The 24,785-nt window shown below is 37.8% G+C and overlaps 1 protein-coding gene across 2 annotated transcripts in view; it reads left to right on the top strand.

Moving 5' to 3' along the window:
• The window catches only part of Vav3 (vav guanine nucleotide exchange factor 3), a 347,236-nt gene that overhangs the window by 214,562 nt on the left and 107,889 nt on the right, over nt 1-24,785 (top strand). For both annotated transcript variants that reach the window (XM_042675890.1, XM_042675882.1), the window contains exons 16-19: nt 2,023-2,124; nt 2,408-2,508; nt 11,095-11,120; nt 16,695-16,740. In XM_042675890.1, coding sequence (XP_042531824.1) covers nt 2,023-2,124; nt 2,408-2,508; nt 11,095-11,120; nt 16,695-16,740 — 275 coding nt within the window. The remainder of the gene's footprint in view (nt 1-2,022; nt 2,125-2,407; nt 2,509-11,094; nt 11,121-16,694; nt 16,741-24,785) is intronic.

A 24,785-nucleotide genomic window follows, 5' to 3' on the forward strand; every position in this document is an offset into this window, starting at 1 on the left:
TTTCTGCCTGTAGGAAACTCCAAACTGATACATTCTTCAAGTTCCCAGTTTTGAAACTGTCTTTCACAATTCATCTATGACTTTAGTACCTTGATACCTGGGGGGGAGGGGGTAGAACAACAGCCCTTTCTGGCTAAGCAAATGGGTCTCTGTGCTCCTTTCAATGCATAGCTTTGTAGACTCAAGAATCCAATGTGTTTTGAACAGTGCGACCAGAGTACTATGTGTATAGCTGTGCATTTCCCCCTTCCCTTCCTGAAGAAGAGCTTTGTGATTTTTAATCAGCAACACAAAAACTGTTTCTATAGAAATGGTCATACTTTTCAGTGTGCACGGGGAACATTTTTCCTAAAAAGCGAGGTCACCAGAAGCACAGAGCGGAGAAATCCCAGCTGGCACTAATATTTGATTTCATTTTTAGCACTCTCGTATTCAGCAGATGGATGGCAAGGCTGACCTCTCTGACACTTCTGCATCGCTGCCTGCTACTCCAATTGCCTTGCTGAATGTTTTTTCATAAGGCTTCTCTTGGCATCTCAAAGATTGATGCCTGGTCGCCTGCCTGTGTTACGCTTCATTACGCCGAGGCTCTGTGTCTGAGACTTGCTGTATTTTATAAAAGGGGGAAATCCTAGCTCATCAGTATCTCAGAACTTTTCCTACAGTCTCAAATTGTGTGGAACGTTTTGGAGTGTGTTCTTGTAGCCTTCTAGGTGTTACCTCTGATTCATATAGCCATGTTTACCCTGTTCTGAATTTTCTGATCTCTTCTGTGTCATGGCTAATTTAAAATAATTCTAGATCTAGTTGTTCTGAACACTCTTACCAAAGACTGAGTGTGATTTTTGCTGGCTTTCTCATCTTACTGTAGCTCAAGTGGCTACTAAGAACACAGAGCTGGATTGGAGTTCTTCATTTATCATTTCCTTCGAGTTTTACTTCAGAGTAAATACAGTTTCCTTGTTTGTTAATGAGTACTGTTATTAATGATGGTTGCTTAGGACTGAGGTAAAAATTAAATGAAGGAATGAACATCAGGTGGGTATGTCAGGGTCTGGCACAGGCTAACTGCACTATGAAGTTAGTTTGAGGTATGCACACTAATTTTTTATTGTATATGTGTGCACAACACAAGAGCTACATGATGCACATTATTTTGTACAGTTTGCATTTGGATTGTGAGGAAAGTGAATTGTTTGTTAAGGAAGAAGTTTGTGTGTGTGTGTCTCTGTGTTTGTGTGTGTGTGTGTGTATCTGTGTCTGTGTCTGTGTACTGATACTGGGTTGACCTTAGAGCCTGGGCACTGTCCCTTAGCTGTTTTGCTCAAGATTGGCACTCTACCACTTGATCCACAGCTCCACTTCTGGGTTTTTGGTGGTTAATCAGAGACAATTGTCTCATAGATTTTCCTGCATGGTTGTTTTCAAACTGGGATCCTTAGCTCTCAGCCTCTTGAATAGCTAGGATTATAAACATGAGCCATCTGTGCCTGGATAGGAAAAAAAAAAACTTAGTGAAGAGATCAATGCATTGTTTTTTAAAATTCCTTTTTATAGACCATTCTGTAAACCACACAGCTCTTTAGAGATGAACTCTGGAAAGGCACTGCCTCCTACTAGTTTATATTTCAGTGGTAAGACATACTTCAGTGGTAAGACTATAGAAAAGAAGCATACAGCATGAATATCCACAAGTTCCACTGTTTCCCTGTAGGCTGACCTGGGTGGTTCTAGCATCCTTGCAGTGCACAGTTCTGATTAGATTGCTCGTGACCTTCTGTTTTGCAGCTCCTTGCACAGCCAGAGTTTGTTGCATGCTTTAGTGCCTAACATATTTTTGGCTTATCATCCATTGGGTATTTGATAGTTTTTTTGGTTGCTTTTTTTTTTGCCTGAATCAGATCTCTACTCGATGCAGTTTTCATGAATTTAGCCTTTAGAAATCTCAGTTTTAGCTCTGTGGTGAAACTTTCTTGAACAAGTAGCTTTTCCTCGAACAAATATCTTTTTCTCTTTTTGCAGATCTAACATAAGGCCAGACTTCGCAGACTCCAATTGCCATGACTTCAAGATGCACACGTTCACTCGGGTCACGTCCTGCAAGGTCTGCCAGATGCTCCTGAGGTCAGCTTGCTCAGACCTGTTTCTCAGCTTAACCACACTACTATGATTGCTAAGTGTCTCAGGAGTTTCTAGCAACTGAGGCAGAATTTTCTGATGAGAAGATAGGCAGTTGGGATCCAACAGATCATTATTAATGATCCCTGGACTTGGTCAATCAAGTCCTCTTCTTCTGTGGAGAGTACTTTGCAAAACACCTATATGACTCTCCCTTCTTGTGTTAATGATTTCATTCAGCCAGAATTTAGCACCTTTTAATACATCACTCTCTAATTTTACCTTTCAGAGGAACATTTTACCAAGGCTATTTATGTTTCAAGTGTGGAGCAAGAGCCCACAAAGAATGTTTGGGAAGAGTAGACAGTTGTGGCAGGGCGAATTCTGGTGGTAAGTCAAATTTATTGTTGGGATTCTGGTTTTAATGAGGATATAAAATTTGCTGCACATAATTAAAGCCTAATTTACTCTTTGGATATGTTTTTATTGTAACATATTTTCTTTTGAAATAAGCACAATTGGAAATCTGTACAAAATACTTGTGGACTTTTTCTACATGACTTGCTTTTTAAAAGTGTTTATAGTCTCATGACTATAATGCCAGCTACTCAGGAAGCTGAGATTTGAGGATTGTGGTTGGAAGACAGCCCAGGCAAGAAAGTCCAGTGAAAAGCCAGAAGTGGAGCTAGGACTCAAGTGGTAGAGCACTAGCTAAGGGATAGGCAGAACCCAGGCTCTGAGTTCAAGCCCCAATGCTGTGTGAGCCCGCACTCTCTCTCTCTCTCTCTCTCTCTCTCTCTCTCTCTCTCTCTCTCTCTCTCACACACACACACACACACACACAACTTAAATAAAATGAAATATTTAAAATTTGTCAGGCTTTTATGTGGATTTAGGAAGCATACATCTTCAAGAGGGACCTGGATGGTTTATGTTGCTTATTAACCTCAATTCTTTTTTTTTTGTCAGTCATGGGACTTGAACTCTGGGCCTGGGTGCTGTCCCTGAGCTTGTCAGCTTAAGGCAAGTAGCACTCTACCACTTGAGCCCCACAGCACCACTTCTAGTTTTCTGGTGATTAATTGGAGATAAGAATCTCAAAGACTTTCCTGCCCGACCTGCCTTTGAACCTTGATCCTCAGATCTCAGCCTCCTGAGGAGCTAGGACTACATGCATGACCCACCTGCACCTGGCTTAACCTCAATTCTTAATTGTACCACCAACTGTGCACGAATTTAGCAAGCACAGAGTACTGAAAAACAAAACAGAAAGAGAATTTTCTTCCGTCTTTAGTTTTTCATTTCTTCTTTCTTAAAGAAGAAATGTAGCTCAAGTAAATATTACGTAGACTAATTCATGAATTAATGAATTGAATACATTGCCATTTTCCAGCATTTAACGAAGAGCCTGGCTCCTTTGGATTTTATGTAAATATTTTCTCCTTGGATTTGAAAAATAGTACCCTGTGGTGGTTTCATGAGCTAGTTGGCAATTACGCATTCAATAGCCTTTGGCTCCTCTCTGCTCCTCCTGGGCTGTCTCCCTTCCCTTTCTTTTCTGGCCTCTTTCTTCTTTCTCTTTCTTCTTCTTTCTCTTTGTCCTTTTCCCCCTGAGTTTCTCTGTGTTTTATCAATAAGACCTTTCAAAAATCAGTAGAACTTTTTTGAGCGCAAGAAAGGATCTTTAACAGCTTGAGTTCAAAAGGTAGCCATGTCAACCTTTGATTTTCCCAAAGGAAAAGGTGGACATTGAATTATTTTGGATAATGTGAAGAAGAGTGAAACGGAGAAGAGCTCATTTCAGAGCTGAGTTCAGAAAAGGGGCAGTTGTAGAGAAGGTGACTCCTGTTGAAGGGACTCAGATCCCAACCCAGTCCGCTCTCTCCCTCAGCTCCTTCAGTAGGCATTTCAGAGGGCCTCGTGCCAGTCTCTGGGCTAGGCACAGGTGCTGTGAGGGCAAAGATCTTGACACCGTGTGGGTACCTGCCCTGTTCCTGCCTTACCCAGGGCCACTGAGCATCTTTGCCAATAAACTCCTTGTCTTCAGGGAGGCCCATTCTGAGGACAGGGCACTGAGGGCTGGTGCAGTTTTCTCAAGGTTGGGAGGCAAAAGAGAGCAGCTTCTCTCCTAATCTGTCTGGGAAGGTGGGAAACAGTTTACAAAGTTGTCAACCTAGAACTGGACGCTATGGCTCACATTACTCAGGAGGCTGAGATCTAAGGATCTTGGTTTGAAGTCAGTCTGGGCAGAAAAGTCCATGAGATGCTTATCTCCACTTAAGCAGCAAAAAGCAACTTACCCATTGTTTTCTTTCCTCTTAAGTGTGTATGGAATTCACGTGTATGGTATTGCTGTAGATAGAAAACCTATTGTCGCTAATTTGGACAACTTGAAAATTTTCCTGATTCTCTGCTCTCAATCTTAGTCCTTCTCTACAATTGCTGAAATGATCTTTAAGGGTCTTTGAAAATCAAGGCTAAATTACATTACTCTTTTGCCTACTAAACTTTCTGTTCTTTATAATTAATTTCCCAACATTTTCATATGCAGTGCAATGTTCTGGGTCATTTAGTCAGATTTTACCATTCCTCTCTCACCCAGCTCTCAGTGCTGTTTTCTTTACTCATACATACACACACACACACACACACACACACACACACACACGTATATATATATATATATATATATATATATATATATATACAGACACATATATATATGTAAATGTGTATCTACTCATGTATCTACTATGCTTATATATACATATATACATATACACATATACATATATAGTATAAGTTTTCTGTTTTAGTATCTTTCCTTCTCATATGTATTTGATAAATATATTGCTTTCTGAAAATATTAACTCAGTTCTGAAAACATTTTCTGATAAGTTCAGCATCTGTAATTTTCCCTGGAACTGATCATCTCTGTTATATTTATCTAATAGCTGATCTCTTCAATTAGGCTCAATGATAAGAACCTCAGGGAACATGTGGTATGTAACTTAGTGAGTGCATAGACCATTGAAATGGCAGATAAACAGGTAAAATGTAGGGCATGAACACCTAAAGATCATTATACGTTTAGGAGGGTTGGGACCTTATATAGATCTTTATTCCATCTTTGTAGAAACTAAAGCTTGAGTAGCCATTGGACAAATGAAAGAGAACTTCATACTATTTATGCATGGAAAGGCCCATGCCCATGATATCCGCCATCAGGCCTTTGGCAGAGAACATTTGGGTTTGGTTAATAAGTAGCAAAAAAGCGAGTCCCAAATACCTCACTTTAGTGAAATCTACTCCTGGTCAATTCCATTGGGAACATTCTTACTGGAGTCTCACTACCTCTCTCTGAATCTATTACCTTTCTCTTGTATTTCCAAACTTTGCCTTGCTTTCTGCCTTTTCCTGCTCTCTTCCAATCATTAACCACACCTTGATCACACTCTAGTGGTCTGAATTAAGTTGTCTCTAATTAGTTTAGCTTTATATTTCATTTAGTTTCCAAGGTCAGACTAATACCCAGCTCCTGTCCCAAGTTCCAGGAAAATTCTCATATGTGCAGCTTACTGGGGGTTTCAGTGGTCTCACAAAGCAGTTTTCTTCCAAGCAAAAATCTGTGGGTTCAGACCTGGCTTCCATTCATGATCCTCAGATCTCAGCCTCCTGAGTAGCTAGGACTGCAGGCGAGAGCCACTAATGTCAGGCATAAAACATCTTTTAGACATTTCTTTTTCTAAAGTTAGCTTAGTCATTGTCTTTCCTGAATTCAGAAAACTTTCATATTTCATGTTCTATGTTCCTTGAATCTAATCTTCATTCAGCCTGAAAATAATAAATACTTGCCAAAATTGCAGTGAGTTTCTGAATAGAAGTACTCTATTCATACTAATATATCACTATGATAGATTATTAAATTAAGTACATTTGAAGAATGAAAACAACATAAATTTATTTTTTTGTAAGAAGACAAAGTATTCAACCTAGAAATGAATCTGAAGAGTTGGGTGATTAGTTTGCATCTTCACATTTGACCATTTGCCTGGATACAAATAAAGGGCCAGCAGTTCTAGTCTCTTTCTTTCACTGAACTTGATTTGACTCCTTTGCAGTCACCATAGCAACCCTGATAATCAACACATACACGGGCTGTGAAGTGTGCGCTGAAAACTTTCCAGCGTTAATAATGAGTAGGTATGAACTCCATTATATGAGTCTCTCTCAACAAGCTACTACAAAGGGTAATTCTAGGGTAGCATGTGTTTCTCATAGGACACACCAAGAAAGTTTGATCCTAGACAGTAACCTTCACTCATTTATATCCCCCAACCCCCACCCCACGATAATACATGACTAAAACCCCTTGGTCTACTTCCTGCTCTGATGGTGATCAATATAGTTTGTTCTACATCTTTCAAGTTTAAACAAAGGAAGTAACATTGGAAGGCAAATATTGCTGGGGCAGACAACTTTTCCTTTAGCGGGAATGCAAGCCTCAGCTGCTCTAATATTTAACAGAAGCGCTTTTCCTATTCTCTTATCTGTTTAATCACTTTTTTTTTTTTTTAAATCTAGGCCAGCTTGCTGGCTCTGTGGCTGGAATTTTCTCTAATTAGAAGGAGGTTGTCTTGGTATCTGAACTGTTTAAACCTGTAAGCATCTTACCTAGAACCTGCACCCCAAAGTGGCATTTTTCATAAATAACATTGCATGTTTTAGGATGAGAGGGAAATCTTTTAGATCTCAGTTTTATTTGGGCCTTCTACCACGTTGCTTTGATATGAAGCGAATGGAGCTTGAACATTGATTTCATAACAAAAAATAATAACTTTAGTTTGGTTGGATAGTACTTAAAACCTTTTCTAAAAATTAGGGTTGTTTTATTTTTTCCTCATCAAGACAATTTTATATTCAAGAGTAGTTATTATTCCTTCCATTTAACTTGTTGGGTAAGTTTAATGATACGTTAATAATTATTAAAGTGAATTGGGAACTATTTTGTATGGCTGGATTCTTTTATAGCTCTAAAAAAGAGTTTGGAAATCAAAGCCTCTTTCCAAATATTATTTATGGTTTGCTGCTGCTTCCTCCTCCTCCTCCTTCCACTTTTTCTTCTTCTTCTTCCTCTCTCCTTCTAAAAAACATTGTTTCCCTTTTCAGACATAGCATTTGTGCAACTTTCTCTACAATTTGATCAATCCAGCTGCCCTATAATTCTGTGTATCACAGAAACACATGAGGGCAAAGCATGCACATTCAGTAATCATACTGGTAATTGCTCTCGTTGGTCCCTTTGGTGACAAGGGATCTTACTGGACACTGATTTGTCTAGTCTTAAGAAATAGCACCCCAGATAAGAGACAAAGCAACTTGTGAAAGAATGTCGGCCACTTACGTTGAAAAAAACAAATGTAACTGGGCTGCATTTTGTATTTAACCAAGTGAATTATAGAATGGGGGTGTAAGACCTTTGTGAAAAGGATTTATCTTACACAAATATGCACATTGAGCTCTGTTGGCATGGAAGCGGGAGTTCTGCAAGTGCTTGGGTCTTACCACTTCTCTGAATTACATTCAACCCGTTGGGACGAGATGAAAGAATGCAAGGTATAAACCCCTCCAGGGGTTGTGAGTCACCATCTAGAAAGGTTCTTGAAAGGGTAAGAACATTTTATAGTTTGATCAATAGGAGTCTGAGAAGTAAGCTGCAGGGTAAAGACAAGTTGAGGATTAAAAAGTTTTAGAAACTTGAAGGATTGAATTACTATCCAAAGAAAGTTCCCAGGAGAGAGACATTATTATTATTTTTTTTTAATAGCAGATCTCAACTAGCAAACTTTCTTCTAGGTCAGAATTCAGCCAAAGAACATTGGATGGTAGTAATCTGATCCAGTGGATGATGATATCCCAGATCCAGTACTGACCTGTACAAACACACAGTTTTTCAGAGATCTAACTGCCCTGCATAATGGTTTTGGCATAAACTGAGAAGAAATAAAAGGATGAGGTTGTGCCCTTCTAAATTAGACCAGCTGTTCTGCAGAATACTCCAAAGGAAAAGGCCTTGGTTCCATTCTTCCAGCCCAAAACAATCTTTTATTTGAAATACCTATGATAGAATGTTTGTTAGGTTTTTCTAAGTCAACAAGTTTTTGCACAATGAGAATTTAGATTATTTCTGTAAAGGAGAGGTCCATGGTCACAAATTCAAAACCAATTTCTACACTCCGAACAGATTCTTCTACAAACCCTACCTAAGATGTGACTGCTTACAGACTTAGACTTTGTCAGACTGTCTATGTCATTGACACAACTAGAGTAGGTCAGAGGGCTGGCTGCTCCATGCCATGTCCATAAGAAGCATTGGGCCTCTGTTCTGGGCAATAGGGTAAATAGATGCAGTGGCCATCAAGATGGGGATGATGGCAAAGAAAAGAGAATATTGTGAAACAGCTTCATGCCTTTGCAGTGGGAATCTCACCCAGCACTAAGCCTCATCTCACTCTTCAAACCCAGAGGGGGATTTGTGTCATTCAGTTCTTCGTGTCTCCAGTGAGTGTTCTGTGGAAAACTGATTGTCTTGATGATATACCAAAGAAAGCAATCAAGAGACAGAAGGGGAGAAAATGAAGGGGTCAGTCTACTTTGTTCTTCCTCTTGCATCAGTCCCATTCAGGGGACTGGGCCTCATGCCCTCCTGGGTTCTGTGGACAGTTTCTCATCTGCACAAAGAACTGACTAATTCACAGCCAAGCTGTCTTCCATAAGACATGAAGAGCCTGTAAGGCAGGTTCTTCCATTTTGGATCTGGTCTTTGGGTGAAGATGTATATATAAATTAGACATCATTTTATTTTACCAAGGAGCACCCAGAGGATCTTTGTGAAGCTTCGTATGACAGTTATGGCCACATGATCTATTTATAGATGTTGTGCCAGAAATAATACATTTAAAGCATTATACAAAAGACCTTCGCTGTGGCACTAAAATGTTTGCATGAAAAGAAACAGGAAAAGAACTAGATATTTTAATTGAAATTAAGTACATATAGCTGAGTCTATACTCATTAATAAGCATGTAAACTGTAAGATTAAGGAGTCACTACTTAAAGGTCACCCAACATCTTTAGTCTCCTTGGATCAAAAACGTATATTCTGCCTGCTTAAGAGGCTGAGATCTGAGGATCCTGGTTCAAAGCCAGCCCAGGCAAGGAAGTGGATGAAACTTTTATTTCCAATTTAAAAAAAAAGCCAGAAATGAAACTGGCTTAAGTAGTAGAGCATACTAGCCTTGAGTGAAAAAGGTAAGGGATAATCCTCAGGCCTTGGGTTCACGCACCAGAATCAGCACAAGGAAAAAAACAAAACAAAACAAACAAAGAACTCATGTTCACATAACTTGATACTTGAGTATAGGCCAGACAGAAGGTACTTTCATAGACCCTCTTCCTAACCAGCTCTCCTAGAAGTGCGAGCTTCAGAAGAGGAAATAGAAGCACTCGGAGTATTGCTTTCTAAGTGCTGATTTTAGGCCTGGGGAAGCATACCTCCATGGAAGACAGTCATCTGAGAGAGCCAGAGTGGTAGGATTTGAACTTGACAAAGGGATACAGACTTCTTGCTCCCAAGTTTTCCATTGTCATTAATCCAGAGTAGTTTAAAAAAAAAAAGAAAGGAAAAGAAAAGGAAAGTAAAAAGCAAAAATCCAAACCAACATCTAGTTCTACTGCCCCAGGCAGTCTACCTGCATAAAGCAATCTGGCAGCTCTCAGGTGTTCTGGTAGGAGTTTTCCCTGAACTCTGGCCTCAGGGCTTCTTAGAGCATTTTAGAGAAACACCCTACAGAGCTCTAGCTTAGACCCACCCATGCTTTCCTGTCCTCTCCTTCAATTGCTTGTTCTCTTCTCAGATCCTTTCCCCAAGAATCATTCTGTTACAGAGATGCCCATTCAAATCCGGGCTTACAGCGGTAAAGGGTTTTTCACTCAGTCTGGGGGTGATTATAACATAGCTAGGTGCTCCTAGGTATGGTACAAGGTACACACACACACGCACACACACACACACACACACACACACACACACACACGCACACACACACACATGCGCACACAGTCATGCACTCAAGCACACACACAAACCTGCCCACCGGTTTTCCATTCATAGTGCACATTTTAACTCCGAGGGATCCTTTGCATTTGAACCACAGTAGCTCACTTTAAGAGCCCAGAGTCACTTATAACTGTCACTCAATTTCAGGAAATGAAATGGAGTTGAGAAGTTGCCCTGTTTATAAAAAAGTAAACTTAGAATGCCAGGAAAATGAGTGTTGGATCAAATCCTGACTCAAGTTTTTATTTCTATATCAAACTCTAGTTTGGGGGCTTGGTTGGATCTCACTTGCTAGGCAAGTGCAATGTCTTGGGTTTGAGCCCCCAGGACCAAAAAAGAAAACAAACAAAAAAATCCTCTAGTTTTGTTTTCAAAAAGAAAAATGAAGGACAGTTGGTCACTGGAAAGCTACTTTCTGGAAAACTTCTTCATATGGAATCCTACACAGATTGTAGTTGGCAAAAATAGTGCAATACCTTTGCTACTTAGTGTGTTTCAGTTCTTAACATGTGTGGAAAGAAAAGTATCTTGCATATAAATCTGGTTCAAACTCTGGTTTTAAGGAGTTTTACATGGTTGGATTGGCATTGCTTAATGTACAATTGAAAAAGTTAAGGTTAACCTAGAAGTCATTTAGAACTATGAGTCATGCTTCTGACAAGCCAATAAGGTAAGAGAACCCGAGTTGCAAAACAATTACTAGCCCAGCCTGAGGGACCCTGGAAATATATTACAGGTAGCAGTTAAGAAAACAAATCCAAAGTGTCTTGCCACGCTGCAGAGGACAGGCTGAGTTTGCTAACTAACCGACCCAAATAACTTTGCACTGACAATGCCAATTTTCACATTTGTTTCAGAACCAGGGCCGCTCAAACCATCAGAGGTAAGATTGACGTTTAAATTTTGTTTTATATAAGCTTTGTATTCCAAGTTGTTTACTAACCTAAGCAGGCTTGCACCTTTCCAATGTTTGATGTGCTATTTAAGATGATCCAGAGAGATGGAATAGAGAGAGTAATCCTCTATGAAATGCTTGAGTGAAGTCAGAGGAATTGTTGGTTTTAGTTTGGAAGTTTTAGGTTGAGGGCACATGTCACTATTTTGACTCTGTGTGAAAGAGAACTTTCTGTGGGAAGGAATGATGGTCATCAGTGCAGGAAACTGGTAGACTTCTCTTCTGTCCTGAAATGTTTTATCCAAACCCAGCATTCGCCTATACTGGTAGTTCTCATATTGTTGCTGCTAGGATATTGTTTCACATTTCTAGCAGCTTTCTATTTGAGCAATAACACGGTTTGCACCATGTCCTATTGGTCACATCAAGATCCGGTAACGTGTCTGTTTGCTTGAACGCAGTTTAACTCGTCATGACTTAGAAATATGCAATCCCTGTTACCTCTTGGAATAAACAACTTGAAAAAGTAGAAAAGAATGAAAACTTTGACTGACATATTCTGAACACCATTATATTGGCCATCAGCCAAGAGTGACAATTTTTTTTAACCTGATAATGCAAAATTACCATAGAAAAGACTGTTTGGAAAAATAGTATAGGAAAATGAAATACAAAAATGTGTGTTTAGTAATATGGAGCAAAAATACAGTAGTCTGAGAGTTTCTGATTAACAGGATGACAAAAAATGTCATTTAATATGTACCAATTATTCTTATTTAAAAATTATACCAAGCCCCCGAACTAAAAAATAAAAAGCAAAACTCTATGAAAGTGATATATTATTATGTTCTTTGTGTATGTATAATCAATTTGTATTTACATAGTTGGTAAAAATAATGAAAAGTACAAGATGTCATATGGGACACTTGTTCCTATTTGGGGGGCTGCAGAAGAACATAATTTACATAAGAAAGGGCTTAAGAATCTGATACAATTCTTTTTTTTCCCTCTTCTTTTTTATTATCTTTAAGTAGTTGTTCAAAGGGATATCAATTCAACCTATCAATTTATGAGTATAATGCATGGGAAAGAGCGATTTAATATATAAGTTGAGTTTACTTTATAATCCAGAGCTAGATGAAGAAATATGTAACAAGGCAAAAGTATTAAAAATAACAGGCCATAAAGGTCTTTTAGGCAAACAAATTAACCACAATTTCTTGTAGTGTTTCCAAATGGAACTTAAAAAAAAAAATGTCTGTGCTATCAGGATTGTTTTGATAACATGGTTTTGTCAAAGCAGACCTTTCTGCTTTCCTTTCTCACCCAGTCTGAATTATTGAACTCTGAACTTTGTCTTGGTATTACTTAACATTTATTCTATTAGATACATGTATTATTTTTTTTCCTGAGAAAATGATGAGGCAGTATGAAATAGTTGCATTTACAGAAATGAAGTGTGCTAATAAGAAGTGGTTAATTTTTCACATTATTAATTCTCCAGGACACTTTATACTCTTAAAACTTTCACATAAGCCTATTAATGAATTAATTTTCACATTGATGTTTTTAAATGTAGCATCATTTTTAGAGATGGGTTTTTTTTTTTTGCTTAAACATAACAAGTATAATTTTATTTAATGTGTGACTACACTAATAATGTCTACTTTGAGTGAAAAAATCTCTTTTGTCAAGCTACTTGAAATCTTGGTTGATTTAAGGAAAAGGTATAGCAAAGAATATTAAGAATGCAGTTTTTTTTCCCTTTTTTGGAAGACCTTCTTTCTTACTTTGTACTGGTTTAGAATTCTCTTTTGTCTCATTTTCAATACCTATGATTGTGAATTTTTTTTTTAATTATATGTCTTCTTCAGAGTAGGTCAGTTTTCAATAGCCCCAGGACTCAGGTCTCTGTAACCATTCCTGGACATTTTCATCGGACATCCACTATAGCTCTCTATATAACTCTCTCTGACTATAAGATGAGAGTTTATCATTACATACCTGCTCAGCTACTTGTATTCTAGTCTCTGGTGCCATTTAAAACAGAAGGAGCAAAGCCAGCTTCCATGTAACAAATGGAGCTTTGCTTGTCTTATTGGTAAAATCAGCAGAGAGAATTAGTTTATTTCCCCAAAGAGCTAAGAAAAGACAGAGAGATTATTGGACACTAAGAGTATTTTTGTTAAAGACAAAGACAAGGTAATAGATAGTGAAAAAAGAAATATTGGTAGTGCTTATAGAGTTAGGTGTGCCCTTCCCCTACCCCTTAGTAGATCAGAAGAGACTGAGAAGGGCCAAGGATAGGTTTCCTAGTTTTCCTGGAGTTTAACTGAGAGCTTCCAGAGAAATGCATAGGTCCTTCTTGCCTTCCCTCTTCTTTCCAAAGTTTTGAGGCTATAAGTTAGGGGTGCCAGGATAACAGTTGAAACACATTCCGAACAACTCAAATAGCATAATTCCTTAGAAAAGCCAAGTCAAAGTTCAACAAAATAAACTCTAGGAAGCTGGTACTTGAAAGGGGGGTGGGGGGAGAAGTGGTGTCAAGGGGAAAAGGGTAGATGAATGAAGAGAGGAGAGGGAGAATGCAATCAAGAATTCAATGTATTGGTTACAGAATTAAGAAGGGTGCGGGAAGGGAGACATGGGTGAGAATGTTGAAAGGAGTGAGATTGATCATAATGCATTTTATTCATAAAATGCTTTGTGAATGGCTACTCCTTTGTATAACTATTTAAAAATAATTAAAAATATATTCCATGTTTTTTTTTTATAATACAGAATGCATTTTAGGGGCTTTTAAAGTACAGTAAATCTCAGTTTATCCATATGAGCTAAATGCCTAAAATTTCTCATTTGTAAAATTTTCTACTTTTTAAATTTTATTCATTGGGTTGGGAAGGTGACTCAGTGGTAGAGTGCTTGCCTAGCATGCATGAAGCCCTGGGTTTGATTCCTCAGTACCACCTAAACAGAAAAAGCCAGAAGTGGTGCTGTGGCTCAAGTGGTAGAGCACTAGCCTTGAGCAAAAGAAGCTCAGGGACAGTGCCCAGTCCCTGAGTTCAGGCCCCAGGACTGGCAAACAAAATGAAACAAGACCTCCCCAAAAACCACAAAACAGAAAACAAAACATTTACTACATAGTTTATTCTACTATCTGCCTTTTCTGTAGAAAAGTTTTTGTTTTGAGAGTGACTGATTTGCAACAGCTTTTCACCAGGAACACTGAAAACACAAACAGTAAGGCAAGACTGGAACATAGGTGTCTGACTATAATCCAGCTACTCAGGAGGCAGAAGCAGGATAATTCTTTATGTCCAGGAATTCCAGACCAGCCTGAGCAGCATAGTGAGACCCAATCTCCAAAACAACCAACCTCCCCAAACAACAGCAACAACAAACAGCATAGCAATAACCTAGAAGCAGCATTTATCTTTGATGTGAATTGAAACATTCAAATTTCCATGAAGTTAATAATAATGAAGTACTCATAAGCTATCATTTAAAAATCCTTGCCAGTTGACAAGAACTATTCCATGCATTTAACATAAATGAACTCACTGAATTCTTCCCAGCAGCCCTATGAAACAAGTGCTGTTATGATATCCATGTTTTATAGATGATAAAACCAGAAGAGATTTGATTTTGAACTCAGTCATCTTCACTAATCTATACTCTGAATACTTGCATAACCATTAAAAATCTTCAGGGTTGCTCTTGAACTCAGGTTCTCTTCTTACTTAAATTTTTTACTTTCAAACCAGTCAAGACGTGGGGAATTCTAGGACTCACACCAAAACGTTGAATTCCTTTCTTACCTCCCATGGCATTTGGTAGTAAAAAGTATAGCATCAGTGGAAAGAGGTTCTGGGATATGTGAGAAATAAATAGAGGCAAGAGAGCTGTCATTGTTTACTGTCCTGCTGAAAATAATGCCATTTGTGTTGTCCAATACAGAGATGTCCAAAAGGTTTTGTGAAATTCCAGGTAGAAAAGAGTTTTGTTTTGTTTTTCCTTTGAAGGCAGTTTGCTTTTTATGTAACTGTCAAGATTCCCCTCTCTCTAGTTCAGCCACCTAGAAGTCCTGAGCAACATTTTTCTCTCCTTCACAGGACTCTTTTATTATCGTTTCCAGTAAAGTGATCTGTCTTGCTCAACAGGACTTCAAATGCTGATTTTAATGATCCTATTAGTCTCTTACGAATCTCTTTTCAAAATAGTGGGGGTAAAAAACAAAAGTTACGTTTCTAAAGTTTTTCCAATTGGCTTTCACCTGAGAACCTAGGAAATCTGCTAGATATGGCTTCCAGGCCCTTTTGGAAGCCTGAAAAACCCTGTTTTTACAATACCCCAAAGAACTCATGGCTGATAAGCAAAGCCTAAGTGTGTGCTCAATGCAACCGTGCCTCACATCTCCACCCCAGACACAAACCCCAACATAAAAAAAGAAAATTGCTGTGGTGAAAATCTGAATCATGGGTGCGGCCCATACTTAGCTTCTCATTCAGTTGTAATGAGAAAAAAGTAAAAACAGTCAAGCCCTTCTTAATTAGAGATCGCCACATTTATTAGGTGGGGATGAATTCAATGCTTGTGAAATCAAATGTGTAATTGTATATTTTCAAAGCTTTTTAAAAAATCTTTTGGTTTTCATTTTATGTGTAAGTTATAGAATATATAGTTGTTTTTTTTTTCTGGATTTGTTTTCTATCATGAGGATCCACAGTTGGGCCCCTGTAATCCTAACCACTCAGTAGGCTGAAATCTGAGAATCATGGTTGGAAATCCAGCCCAGACAGGAAAGTCTGTGAGATTTTTATCTCCTATTAAGAAGCCAGAAGTGGCTAGAGCTTCGAAGCAAGTGGTAGAGTGCCACCCTTAAGCAAAACAGCTCAGGGACAGCGCCCAGGCCCCGACTTCAAGCCCCAGTACCAGCGCAAAAAATAAACAATAAAATAATGATTCACTTTGAAGGTTTATAGACTGCATGTCTTCACAAACTGCTTAAAAATAAAGTTTTTTTCAAGTATAGTTTATCCATGATGAAGCACCATTCTCACCTTGGTGTGTCCTATAATCAGAGCTTTGGTATTTTGTTTTGAGATGCCTTCAGCCACTGGTCTATCAGAGTCCACCCACCTAGCTGAGTTCAAGATCAGTTTAAGGCAGTCGCTTATAATCTTAGCTGGGACCATTTTCCACCCAACAATGGCTGCCTGGCTTTGTCTTATGACCTTCAGTCACTATGAGTTTTAAAAAAATTAAAAAACGGTGACAATGTCTGTAGAGTTGGTAGGAAAATATTTCTCTTTGATATCAGTGACTTATAAGAATATTCAAAGGGAAGACTTATTGGAGAAATACTGAAGTTAACTTACAAAAATAACAGTTAAGAGACTTTTTCCCCCCTCTCAAATGTATCCATGCTTTTCACTGGAAAAAAAAATGCCAGTTTGATTGACCTTTACTCAAAGGTCAATCGATCAGAGGTAATATGATTTCATAATGCTAAATCACCAACACATCTTTGTTTTGTTTTGTTTTGTTTCCCTTTCTGCACAGAAACGGACCAATGGACTCCGAAGGGCTCCCAGACCAGTGGATCCAGGTGTGTCTCTGATTGTACATCCTGTAATGACGTCAGTGAAGTGACTGAATGCATACACAAATTGCTGTAGAAAGGCCATTCTGATTGTTTGGCCTTTGCTCCTTGCAGTTTGGTATATACTGGGTGACCAGGAGGTGAAGGTCTAAAGTGTAAATCATTCACAAGTTGAATAATCCCCAGTTCCACACTCCATAGCTAGCAGTTGAGCTGGTTACTTGCTTACTGAGCAGCCTCAGGGTGGCTTGTGAATGCCAGTCTACCTAGCACCCTCTCCTTTTTCCCTCTTAATTATGTAAGAAATTCAGCTAGCAAAGTGGCACTTAAAAATTGATGTTTTGAGGGGAAAGCATACAATGGGAACCCTCCCTATTTAGGAGTTTCTTTATTCTGTATGTATGTATACATATATACACACATATACTTACGTATACATATACATATATATATGTGCACACACACATACATGTATGTGTATATTTACATATACACCTATACATATGTATATATCTATTTATCTGTATAGGATTTCATAACAGAAGCATGAGTCTAAGACTTTCTGAACAATTGTCATTTTGGAGACTAATGTTTCACCTGCAGCAAATAGTTATTTTCTGATCAACTTTGTGAGATTTGCCCTGTCTTTATGTTACCATTTACTTCTTTTTTTTTCTCCAGACATTAAGCAATGCCTTCCATGGTTTAATGAGTGAATATTTTGTTCTGTACCTGATCATCTAACACTTGTAGGTAAAGGTACTCACCGGTCAAGAAGACCAGACACACAAACTCCCTAGAGTAAATTGCAGGGCAGCCTAGCTGGAGAATAAAGTGGATTGTGTGCTTTGTTTTGTTTGCTGTTCTTAAGCAGTGTTCCCCTAGTTGTAAAGTTTAGTTTTCAAAGCATAATAGCTTTTAACTGAAACCACACCCATCATTAGCCCAGCTAGTTTATGAGCTGTCTGAGGTTTATATAGGAGCATTGTTGCCTCTGGCGAGAAATTGCTTCACATGTTTGAGATCAGTTTAAATCTTTTAACTACGGGAGTTTAAAAAAAAAAAAAAAGAAGCCATGAAAACATAGGGCTCTGGTTTACTATTTAATAACCTGACTTTCCCAAGGCAATCTACTTTGCAGGGGACGCTGATAACCTGTAGAAGTGGCTTCTACTTGGTAGGAGTGTATGACTGTGAACATAGGAATTTTTTGGTATGGGCATTGTATTTCTTTTTCAGAATGCCTTCTAACCTTTACAAATGTTATTTTTAAATGTCCTTTCTTTCTTCTATGGGTATTTTTATTTAGTCTATTTCTCTCCAGAGAAGTAGATTTCTCTGTGCATAATGTGTCAGTAGGGACACAGTTAATTCTTAGCAATTTACTTTATAGCCAGAATTTTCCAGGATCTTAGATTATGTGAGAGGAAACTACAGAGAATTCACAGAATCCAAATATGGCCAGATAGCTCAATAATAAAATGAATTTGTACTCTTTTAACCTAAAGGGGATGGCTTGCTATAGATACAGCTCTTCTGGTATTTTAATTCATAGATTTTAAGAACTTTGTGAAGACTAAATTTACAAATGTAAGAGTAGTACTCTTGTATGTTGTGTTGTAAAACTATGCAGAATAGTTTTCTACTAGGCACGATTAAGAGCGTCTGATTACATTTCTCATTTTTTCCCCCACATTAACAGAATAGTTGATGATCTTGTTGAAATACCTGTTGAGGTGACATCCCCACATCCCCCTTTTCTTCCAAGGGGGGGGGCAGCTTTGGATTTAGGCTTGAATTACGTGTTTGGTTGATTTTTATCTTTCTGCTTCTTTCCACTGGCCAGTTGCCAAGTTTCTTTTTTTTTTTTTTAATTGTGAAAATACCGTACAGAGGGGTTAGTTACATGGGCAAGGTAATGAGTACATTTCTTATCAAGCATTGTTGCCTCCTCCTTTGTTTCCCCTTCCCATCCCCCACCCCCCATCAAATTTGTAAAGTTCGTTTTTCGACCTAACGTCCTGTACATCTCATTGTTATAATGGGTCCACCTGTATCCCTATTTAAACAATTTGTTTTTTCCCTTCCCTTCCACAAATTATACCAACATCAAATACAGTGAAAACAGGGGTTATACTGTTGGGGAGGGAAATACTCTCTTCAGAGTTAACTCCTGCTGGGTAACTGTCTTAAGTGCATTCTGATGTGGCTGTTTTGTTCAGCAGATTTCCACACTTTTGGGGTATGTTTTATCCAAGTTGTTTCAAAGTTGAGACTTCAAGATTGCTTCTAGGAACATTCTGTTTAACTATGGAAATTCATTTGATCTTTTTAACCTCCCTTTTCTAACTAATTTTGTTCACATCTGCAAGCACTAACACCCTGACTACTTTCCAGGCCCTCTTAGCGTGGCTTATAGAAAAATAAAAATTAATCAATTTGTGGAACCAGGTATAAGCACTTCATCAGGTTCAAATTTCAGAGTCATGCGCAAAGGTGAATCACCTTTTTATACCTTTTTATAGACCTTCTAGTGGAAGAGAACTTAATGCATAGTTGTGTTAGAAGTAAGGACTTACTACATTTGAATTGGTGGTGACTATATATTGTTTTCTGTACTGGGTTTTTAAGGTTTTATTATTCCTCTCCCTGATGTATTAATGGACCATGCCACAGGCTCTGAGCCACATTGCTCTGAGCTTAGGATTGGACTTAGCTATTTTTTTTGCTGGTTGACCTTGGTCAGATTGCTTTCTTTCCATGTACTGTCCTTTTCTTATTTGTGAAAGTGGGCAAATAACAGTATCTACCTTACAAAGTGCTTATGAGCATTCCATGAGGTAATACAGACAGAGTACTTTTGAAAGTACCCAATATGTAGTAAATGCTATGATAGTATTTATTCCATTAATGAATTTGTATCAGAGCATACTATGTAGTATTGGTAATTTTGCCATGAGGAGAATCTTTGTTATTTGCCAATCATCCTATCATTGTAAACATACCTTGAATGCTGAGTTTCCATTGAAGCAAGAAATTACCTTACAGTTATTTTCAAATCTTCTTTTGTTCCCTGCTTATTGAGTAGCTTTGATGATCTTTTGTTTACCTTTACAGATTGAACAATAATTGTTGAAGTTCTTTTTTTTACATGAAATTATTGGTGTTTATAATTTTAATAAAGAAAATAAGCCCCCAGATTGAATTTACATTGTACAATTCTTTTTAAATTCAAGAATGATGTCAGCCCAACCACTGTATTATATATGGCTTGTTAGTACATTTAAAACTCTCTTATTAATTATGGTGCTTAATCTTTACAGACAATATTTGCAAATGGCTTTTCTCTATTTCTTTTTCTTATCTTCTATTGTGTGCTAAGCAACATACCAACTTATAATCCGGACTGCTTCTAAAAATATAATAATGTGCTAGCTGCATAATCTGGAGGCTTCTTTGAATTGCTTAAATAGAACAGGGTATTTTCATCAACTTGTACTTGTGTTTCCGAGACAGATGTTGGGATCAGGGAAACAACACTTGTAACAGACAGATCAATTATTTCAGGAACACGGAGGTGCTAGGCTTGAGATCATAAATCTCAAGAAAAATCCAAGCACTGGTGTAATATTTTTCACCTAAAATGGCACTCAAGGTCAAAGTTACCAATTAAATTTTAATACTGACTGAGCTTTAAAAAAATTCCTTCCATCTAAGTGTAAGATTTATTTCCATTTGTATGTGGCAAGTCTGTATGCCAGGGTGTGTGTGCTTTTCACTGAGTGTATGTTTTTAGACTTCTGCAAAAAGATATCTTATAGTTGTGTATCTCTGCATCCCGTATTGAAGTCCTCAGTCACTAGCATTCAGAACATTTAGGTATATTGTTTGGTGTTGTGCTGCTTACAGATTAGATGGATAGATGAAAAATGTTTAGGTAATTCACTCCCTTTCTGAGCTGAAGATACATATGTGATCTGTGGTAACCTTGAATGGTAAATGAACAGATTATGGTTAAATTGATGAATTCTTTCTGAGAGCTCTGGATTCACTTGTGCTTTATCTCTTTGATTAAAAAAGATACCAGTGACTTACAACGGCTGAGTTCTTACTCACCAAGGAGTTGTCTTAACCATTTCTTAGCAAGAAGCATCTTTCAAGATATTCACTTCCTCTTTTGAGTAGATAAGATCGACATTTATCCATTTCCTGTATGTGTGTGTGTATGCGTGTGTGTATGCATGTGTGTGTATGCGTGTGTGTGTGTGTGTGTGTGTGTGTGTGTGTGTGTGTGTGTGGTGTGTGTTGAACCTGGGGCTTTGAACTTATGGCCTGGGTGCTGTACCTGAGGCCCTGAGTTTGTGTGCTCAAGGCTAGTGTTCTACCACTTGAGCCACATCACTACTTCTGGATTTGGGGTGATTAATTGGAACTAAGAATCTCATGGACTTTCTTGCCCAGGCTAGCTTTGAACTGTGGTTCTCAGATCTCAACCTCCTGAATTGCTGGGATTGCAAGTGTGAACCACTCATCACCAGTGCCCAGCTTTTTCTTTTTCTTTTTTCTTGGTCTTATATTAAGAAAGGACTTCAGATAACTTCTTTTTCTTTTTTTGTTTTTGTTTTGTTCTTTTGTGCTGGTACTGGGGTTTTGAAGTCAGAGTTTTCTCAAGGCAGCACTCTTTATCATTTCAGTCACATCTCCACTTTCAGGTTTTGTTTTTGTTTTTGTTTTTGTTTTTTGGGGGTTGGTCGTGGGGCCTGAACTCTGGGCCTGGGCGCTGTCCCTCAGCTTTTCAGCTCAAGGCTAGCGATCTACCACTTGAGCCACAGCGCCACTTCCGGCTTTTTTCTTTTTTCTTATGTGGTGCTGAGGAATGGAACCCAGGGCCCCATGCATGCAAGGCAAGCGCTCTACCACTGAGCCACCTTCCCAGCCCCCACTTCCAGGTTTTTACTGGTTAATTTGAGATAAAAATCTCAGGGACTGCTTGTTGGTGATCCTAAGATCTCAGCCTCTTGAGTTGCTGGGATTAAAGGTATAAGCCACTAGCAACCAGTTTCAAGTAATTTTTTCTTGCATTACCAGTTTCTTGTCTATGTGACAGTAAGCTTAGCAATATTACTAATTAAAGAAACATGCCACCCCCATCCACCAAATTTATATTCTTCCTAGGAAAGGAATAGGTATAGATAGAACTTTTGATTGCATATCTATATTAATATGTGCATAATTAGTTTATTATTATACACTATATGGTATTTTATATGTGGATTCATTTGTATCTTAAAAGCAATGAGGGGATAGTCTTATAAACATTTATACATATTTACACAGAGCAAGTAAAAGAGCAAAATTAATTGGAAGACAATCATATGTGGGCTTAAATTGCTTTTCAGTTGTTTCATGTATAGATTGTTTTGTTCACATAAATAAAATTTTTATTATGTTATAGTAATGTTTATTATGTTATAGTATTGGATTACAACTTAATGTATTTCTACTTTATGTTTTAATTTCAGAGAATTCCTAAATGCATTCCGAATCTAAAGTGCATTAATTCTTTTAAATTTGCTTTTCAATATGCTATTAATTTGCTTAATAGACAAATATCATATTTTGTCTACAAATAGAAAATAAAATTGCTGAGAAAACACCAGCCTAGTATTTTTTAAGTCACTGATCTTAAAATATACTCTTCAGTTTATCTTTTATTTTTTAATGTGAGAAACAAAGGCATGTTTTTGAAGGTTTCAGTAAACAAGCTTTTGTCTGTAATTAGTAATGGTTTTTGTATGTTGTAGCATTTCTATATTAATCAGTCAAACCTACTTGTCTCTTCTGTCACTTCCCCAACTCATTTCTTCTTAAATATAAGTCCAAATCTAAATATTGGGAGCATAATTGCACATGTATAACGGTATATATTTCACATTGAGAGAAATGAACTTGAAAAAAAGTGGGACAGTAGAAGCCATTAAGATTCATTGCAGAGAAATGAGAAATCCAAGCTGGGAACAAATGCCAGGGAGCATGCTCTGGTTTTTAAAAAGCTGATTTTCCCCCCCAGCTTCTATTAAACTATGAACAATAAGACTAGTTTTGCACTGAGGCAGTTGATCTTCTTGTAGTTATTTTCAGGACTACCTTTCTAATTCCCTTTACCATGATAACAGATTTCTGAAATGAACATCACAGTATCTGGCTCGTGTCTTTTTTTTTTTTTTTCCATTTGAGGATTTATTTCTCCTTTTCAAGGCTCATTCTGAGTTCACAAAGGATCACTCCTGCTGTCTGGCAGGTCTGTGCATGCCTTGCCAAGCAAGTCTTTTCCTGTGCTCAGCCACCATCTGAATAGCAACTGAGGGCAGAGGAACCTTCGAAGATAAACTTTGGGGATCTTCTCTGGAAAACAGAGAATCTGTAATGTGATTATTGAAATAATTGTTAGATGTGGAACCTATTTCCTGTGATACAATTTTGTTTATTATTGATAATTATGTCTTCAGAAGAATACATTGAATGAAGGTATCTTGAATTTTTTTTTTTATTTGGTCAGCCGTGGGGCTTGAACTCTGGGCCTGGGCGCTATCTCTGCACTCTTCAGCTCAAGGCAAGCGCTCTACCGCTTGGGCCACAGCACCTCTTCTGGTTTTCAAGTGGTTTTTTGGAGATAAGAGTCTTACGGACTTTCCTGCCCAGGTTGGCTTTGAACCTTGATCCTCAGATCTCAGCCTCCTGAGTAGCTAGGATTACAGGCTGAAGATCTCAGCCTCCTGAGTAGCTAGGATTACAGGCGTGAGCCACCAGAGCTGGGCTAGATATCTTGAACTTAATGTGCTACTTAGAATGTTTATCATTGATAAGATCAGATACAGGCTTCTTTTTCTGTTTTTGTTTTGAAATCTGTGGCTATACTAGTTGAATCCTATTCCATATCAGAGGAAAAAGAATGTGCCATGTAATGCTAAATAGACAAGAACACTTCAGAAATTTCTTGCAGATTGATAAGGTCCTCATTTCATGTTAGGTCTAAGTGTATTTCTGATTGTTTTTGCGCCAGTACCAGAGCCTGGGCACTGTCCCCCAAGCTTTTTGCTTAAGGTTGGTGCTCTACCACTTGAACTACAGCTTCACTTCTGGCTTTTTGCTGGTTAGTGGAAGATAAGAGTCTCAAGGATTTTCTGCTTGGGCTGGATTCAATTCATGAATCTCAAATCTCTGCCTCCTGAGTAACTAAGATTATAGATGTGAGTCATTAACACCCTGTGAGCTCTAAAGTTTCAAATGAAAGTATTGATCAAGATGTATTGGATTCATAAACTGATTTGTTGAATGGTAACTCCTTTGTACACTTACTTAAACATAATAAAATGTAATTTTTTAAAGCAATGAAGGAAGCCAATTGGGTCAAAATATGCTAGCTTTTAATAATGATTTTAGATGTGATAGCCAGTTGATACCATGAGAGAGGATATTATTCCTTATCAGATTTAATAGCACAATTCTATATAAATCTGCTGAGAATAGCTGTCAACATAATTATAACATTGGAGTGAAGTTTGTGGAAATTCTGTCCAAATGACTCATATTGGTAATTAGTTATCCTTTGGCATATTCAAATGAAGTTGATTTCAAATGTTTTTATTTGAATGGAAGGAAAATCTTCATCTTTTTTTACAGATCATTTTTCTTTTTGGAATAACTAATTTTTGTGTTAGAGGACAGGAATTTTGTTGGAGAGATAAGAAATACAAACGATATTCTTAATACCAGTGTCTGGAATATGGAGTATGATGAGCCATCTGCATCTGTGGTATAGGCTTATAACTGGTATTATTGATGCTAAATGTTGCTGGGAGGGAAGTTGCTGAAAAAATAAATATAGAGAGAGCAAGAACAGAATGCCTAACAGATACATCAGTAACAGTGATTTCACTAGCATTGAAGAGTCTTTTTTAAAATGGAACAAGTTTAATCTCAATACTAGAAAAAGATATATTAACTGAAAGAATGAAAGAACATTTATTTTACCTTTGAAAATTGGCAAA

The sequence above is a fragment of the Dipodomys spectabilis genome, unplaced genomic scaffold (genome assembly GCF_019054845.1).
Source record: "Dipodomys spectabilis isolate Male_0828 unplaced genomic scaffold, ASM1905484v1 ptg000002l, whole genome shotgun sequence".
NCBI lineage: Eukaryota > Metazoa > Chordata > Mammalia > Rodentia > Heteromyidae > Dipodomys > Dipodomys spectabilis.